The sequence below is a fragment of the Corvus brachyrhynchos genome, unplaced genomic scaffold (genome assembly GCF_000691975.1).
Source record: "Corvus brachyrhynchos isolate BGI_N302 unplaced genomic scaffold, ASM69197v1 scaffold166, whole genome shotgun sequence".
NCBI lineage: Eukaryota > Metazoa > Chordata > Aves > Passeriformes > Corvidae > Corvus > Corvus brachyrhynchos.
Window position 1 is genome coordinate 1,256,514 of NW_008239671.1, and position 6,008 is coordinate 1,262,521.

The following is a 6,008-nucleotide window of genomic DNA, read 5'->3' on the forward strand; positions in this document are numbered from 1 at the left end:
TCTGGCTTGCCTCGTCCCCGGGATCAGCCAGTAAATCTCCAGGCTGTTGAAGGGCTGTTTCTCAGGTCTTAGAGCCCTTGGAAAGGGGAAACCCCGAGCTGTTCTGCTTCACAAACAGCCCCGTTCATTTCCCTAGAACTAATTTACTGTGTAGGGCGCTCCCACTGGGAATCAGGCTTCTGGGAAAACCTCTTCAATGTATCCCTTCATCCTGATTTGCAGCTTTCCTACCTCTGCAGCTTCCTTTCTCTGGGTGTAATAAAGGTGCAGACTCTGGATATTTGAATCCCAGTCAATTTTAAAATCTCTACATGCAAAACTCCTGGAACAAACATCGCCCTTCACAGCACAGGAGTCAAGCTTTCCCTGGTATCCAGAAGGACGTTGCCTGTCTCTTCTCTGCAGGGGCATAAAGCTCTCTGCTTTTCCTGAATTGCTTTCCTGATTTCAATTAACTGATTGTGTTTCTGATCCCACTCTGGATGTTACCTTTGGCCTCTTGCTGCCCTGCTTTCTTTCTATTTCTTAGGTGCTTACATCACTTACTGTGTTCTACTCGATGAACTCAGCACAGTAAATAAACAGCAGCCTCCTGTGAACTTGCAGAAGGGAAACCAATGGAAAGGCAGTCGGAAAACTCCAGTCTCCAGGGGTTTGAGTTGGGCACTTTACATTCTGCTGGACTTGGCATAGAGGTTAGGATGGGAAGTGTGTCCTTTACTCACAATCCGCTGTATTAAAAAATATCCTGGATCGTGCCTGTGAGAGGAGGGAAGTGTGAAAGAGCTGAAATCTTCAGGGAGCAACAGATCATTCTGCCAGTGCACCTGTGAAATAGTTTTGGTGTTTTACTGTTGAGACTGATTCTCTTATCTTTGCTCACCTTCACACATCTTTGCCTTTGCTGGGATTCCACCTCCTGCTCATTAACACCTCTTAATTAACAGGAGAGTAGAGCAGGTGTTTCAGTCTGGAGGAGGTCTCTGAGTTTGTAGATTTTGTAACTGTTATTTGCAGAGCAGAGGCTGGCATCTAGAGTTTTAAGTATTTTAATAATTTTTTAAAACTACAAACTGCCTTTTCTTACCTTCTGCAAGCTCTCAAGGTTGCCCTGTGTGGGTGTGGGCTGCAGTTCTCTCCCAAGGTGGGTCTGTGTTCTGGCTCTGGCCTCTCCCCTGTCTGCACACTTGACTAAAGGTCTGATTGAGATCTTCAGCAGTTACTAATTAGGAGGAAATTCTTCCCTGTGAGGATGGTGAGGCCCTGGCACAGGTTGCCCAGAGAAGCTGTGGCTGCCCCTGGATCCCTGGAAGTGTCCAAGGCCAGGTTGGATGGGGCTTGGAGCACACTGGGATAGTGGAAGGTGTCCCTGCCCATGGCAGGGAGTGGGAATGAGATGGTCTTTAAGGTTGCTTCCAACCCCCAAACCATTCTGTGTTCTGGTGGCACCTGCTCAGGATTATATCTGAATCCTTCCCCCTCACTGAGCCACTCTGTCTTGTAGGGGACAGCATTTTCCCTCAAGTGCACAGACTGTTGCTTCTCAGCCCAGGGGAGTAATTTGGGTATTCAGAGGTTTGGTTCTAGCACAGGTGAGGCAGAGGGTTTGTGTGTTTGTACACTGTGTGTTTCCTGCACATGACATTTGTATCCACATTTGTATCCACTGCAGCTATTTCAGAATAGGATACCCAAGAAAGGGCCAAGAAGGGCTGCAAAAGGAAATGTGAAAGTTGCCATCCCTATCCAGGAGACTTGAAACACAATCTGTGTGTTTCTCTGTTTTTTTTAAATTGTATTGGATGATTGATTCCAAGTAGATTAATATTGAACTGAAAATCCTTTAAGGCCCTGAAAGTAAATTGGCTGTCTCTGTTTAAAAGGATTGTATTTAATTTTACAATTTAAAATAATTAATCATTTAACTTACACCTGGTAAGAACTGGCTTATCTGCTTGGTAGTGGTGATAGTGAGCATGAGTGTTACGGGCAAGAATTAGTTTTTAATTTGTTGGTATTTGATTATGTTCCACACAGCTAAATAGGAAGACAGGAGAACTTGGAACACATCATCACCGTTACCAGCGCTAAGGCAGCAGCAGGACCTGCTGGCAAATTGTTTTCTTTCAAAGAGCAGGTGTCTCCAGCAGGATTGTTTTGCAGCAGAGAGCAAGCGTGGGCTGAGTTGCAGGAGGATTGCATTACCCGGGGGCCTGCCACTGCAATATTGATGAGCTCTCCAGCTTTGGCTGCCAGCATTCGGTCATTTCCACCTGGCTGGGTGCCCTGGGGATGTGTTGGAGTCTGTGGCACCTGCAGTATTCCCATTTGTGTGTTGGTGCTGCTCTCTGAAGCAGGTGCTGTGGTGTAGAAACCTTGTACTGGATTGCAGGTCTTGAAGGGCAGTCAGCATGGTTCTTACTGACAAAGGGGCTGCTTGGAAAATGAGATCCATGGAGCTTCCCTCAGAGGCAGGGGCTCAGCTGGGGAGCAGCATTCCTTGGAGCTTTCACCCTTTAAACCTGACTGCAGCACGGCTCAGTGCTGCAGTGCCTCTCTGTCTGAGCATACATTTACATGTTAAACAGTAAATGATAGCTGGGAACTGCACTGTCCTTTCTTCATCAGGCAGAATCCTGTTAACTATCCCGCTTAATCAGGCATTCCCACACCGCTGCGGGGATGGTGGGAGATGCCCAGTTCTGTCAGACTTTAAACCAGCTTGGGACTTCTGAGAATCTGTCAAAATGTGGGGGGAAGACATGACCCAAGCTTATTTTTAGCACCTTCTTTCTGCTGCTGAGCATCTCTCTGTGCTCTCAGCCCAGTCTGGCAGTGCTGGATTTGGGGGGAACAAAGCCCTGATGCAAATCCCGATAGTTTTAAGGGATGGGGAGAGTGGGGCTAACCAGACTCTTTGTGTTTTTCAAGCAGAGAGTACAGGTGATGAAAACAAAATGCTTTTGATGTTTAGCCTGACAGTGTGTCTTTTAAAAGAACCTGATATATAAATCTCCAAAGGCATAAATAATATACAACTTCTTTACTCATCTGGGGAATGGAAGTGCATGTTTTATTGCAGTTACTCTGAGGTGTATTTGTAAATAACAACCATTTTTAGTCACAGGACCAGGTTCAGTATTCAGGCCAGTGTTGCTATCCAAATTTCCTACATCTCCCTGCTGGCAACAACCCTGGTAAGAACTGGGAACTGAGAAGGGCTGAATTTCTCCTTAAGTATCAGAGGTGTGTCACTGTGATGGATCTTTATTGCAACATCCCATCCTAACCTGTATTCCAAAGGACCAGTCTGAAGAATGCTGGCATTGTGTCTAACAGAGAAAACTCCCTTAAGGGATGTTCAAACATGTGTTGTCCTTGGGCAATTCTGCTTTTGCACATTTTATTCAGGGTTGAGCGTGAGAAGCTGTCAGGAGAACAGGCTTCCATAACCAGTTTGCTTGGCTTCCTCTCCTGCAGGGCATGCCACTTTTGAACTGGGAGCTACGTGGATTCATGGTTCACATGGAAACCCAGTCTATCATCTAGCAGAAGACAATGGTTTGCTTGAGGAGACCACTGACAGCGAGAGGAGCGTTGGGCGCATCAGCCTTTACTCCAAGAATGGGGTGGCTTATCACCTCACCAACAACGGGCAGAGGATCCCGAAAGATGTGGTTGAAGAATTCAGTGATTTATACAACGAGGTTGGTGTCCAGCTTACTTTGTCAAGTGGTAGATTTGCCTGAAACACTGAGACCCCTTGGCAGTTAGAACGTTCCAGGATAAAGGTTGAAAAACAGTGATGTCTTTAATTTCTTTGCAAAAGAAAAATCAACGCTAAGTTTTCTGTCATCTGCTTCACTGCCCCCCATTTGCCCCTGATGTGGGATTAACTCTCTGTGGTGAGGAAGAACAATCTTCCCATGTTTGTCATCCATTTAATCACTTCCAGCAACTATTTCTGGGGAGATCCAGTAATTTGCTGGAGAAAGTTGCTACTTAATTAAAAGAGTAGTGGAGGGATCAAATTGCTAAACAAAGTACAAGGCAAAATCTTAGCAACAACCAGCTAAATGTTGTACCCCTGTGACTTTTTATTGGTTATAAATACCATGGAGTGTTCCAAAGTCACTGCAGTGTTGTAGGAATTGTAAGTTTTCTTGCATCAGAAGGAAAGGAACATCTTTTCTGGGAGGTTCAGACCAGCACAAACTTCAGTTAAGGTTATTTTAACTCTTTTGCTTGCCAAAGTTAATTATAATTATTCCCCACATTTTTTTAATATTGCTTATGAAGTACATTTAGAAGGGTCAGTGCAGACTGTGTGGCCCTCCAGGTAATGTGATCTCTCACTGGGTTGTATAAAATGGAACAAAACATGAGTACTTTCATCAGGCTGTAGCCATGCCTAAAACCTTCAGATTTTCATCTAACAGCGAACTTCAGTATTTGGCTCTTGGCTGAACACTCATTAGATTCAGGTTACTCTTGCATACTTTGTTTAAAAATATGTCTGGGATCATTAGAAAAGTCACTGTAGCCTGTAAAGAATTACCAAAAATTGCGTGGGGAGCAGTAAAGGGGAATTTTTTTCATTTGAAAAGATTTTTGGCACTGTCCTGTGTCTCTGAACTGGAGTCAGTGATGGGATGGCACAAAATCATTTCAGTTTTAGAGAGGAGTAGTAGGAATTTCAAAGAAACCTCATTGTGGGAAGGATTTAGCAACCTGTGGACAATGTCTTGGACAAGTGCATGTGGATATAATTCATCTGAATGATTTTTCATACTGCTGGATTAAAAAAGAATGAGAATTTTTTCAGGCAGAGAAAAAGACAGGTGAGATGTGTGTGGAGGAAGATTAACAGCAACTGGGGCTCGAAAGAGTAAATGAAAATACTGCAGTGAGCAGCATTATTTATGTAAATGGAACGCTGCCAAACTGCGTGCAGGGCTCGGTGATCATCCTGTCTGGAAGATGATAGGAAAATCTCCAGCGAAGGGAGGGCAGACTCCAAAATGAGAAGGGAATACAAAGATGAGAGCCACTTAGCTTTGAGATAAACCCCGTAAGATAAAGGCCATAACAAGGTACCAGTGTTTTAGAAATGATTAATTTGGTAAATCTACCCTTTCTAAAGGGGAGAGAAAGGGGCAGCCAGTGACACGAGAGAACAGCACATTAAAAGTTAATCTTCTTTACACAACACCTAATTAGCTTATCATTACCACAGGATATCTTTATCGCTAGGAGACAGAAAAGGCTTTCACATTTATGGCCTGTAAAAATGTCTGCAGCCACTCGTGGCGATAAAAAATATGTAAGGGATAGCTGGAACCAAGCAGGGGTCATCAGCCAGCCCCTTAATTGCTCCTGCTGGGAGGGGCTTTCTCTGCCTTCCTCCTGAGCCTGATGGAATTTCTTGCAGGGGCAGCTCATGGTTTCCTTGAGCTGCTTGTCCCAGCCCTTTTGGGGTGCCAGGCTGGAGGATCTATACTGATTTAAGACATTTGGCTGTGGTTTATTCCCTGCTCTGCATAGGAGAAGTGGGAATTTAGGCGAGCTATGTGATCTCATGAAAGTACCCAGTTAAAGTGAGTGTAGGAAATACAAGTGCCCTGGAGGGGCGTGTGGCTCTGGAGACAAGTTCCTCTGCATAAAGTGCAGGGATGTTTCTGATTTGTGTTTTGTCGTGTCGCCCAGTTCCCCAGAATTACTGTGAGACTGGTGAGGCCCTGGCACAGACTGCTCAGAGAAGCTGTGGCTGTCCCATCCCTGGAAGTGTCCAAGGCCAGGTTGGATGTGGCGCGGAGCAATTTGGTCTAATGGAAGGTGTCCCTGCCCATGGCAGGGGGTTGGAACAATACTGTCCTTAATGTCCCTTCCAACCCAAACCATTCTGTGACTCCCTGGGGGTTTTTTAGCATGTTCATCTTTTTTTTTTTTTTCCCCCAAAGTTGTGTTGCTTTAACTGGTGGTGAAATGAATACTGGGGAGGAACAGCA

At 45.0% G+C, this 6,008-nt stretch overlaps 1 protein-coding gene across 1 annotated transcript in view; it reads left to right on the forward strand.

The window, feature by feature from the left end:
- SMOX (spermine oxidase) overlaps positions 1-6,008 on the forward strand; it is a 24,283-nt gene that overhangs the window by 643 nt on the left and 17,632 nt on the right. The window contains exon 2 of the mRNA XM_008639868.2: positions 3,481-3,707. Within this exon, the coding sequence (XP_008638090.1) occupies positions 3,481-3,707 (227 nt within the window). The remainder of the gene's footprint in view (positions 1-3,480; positions 3,708-6,008) is intronic.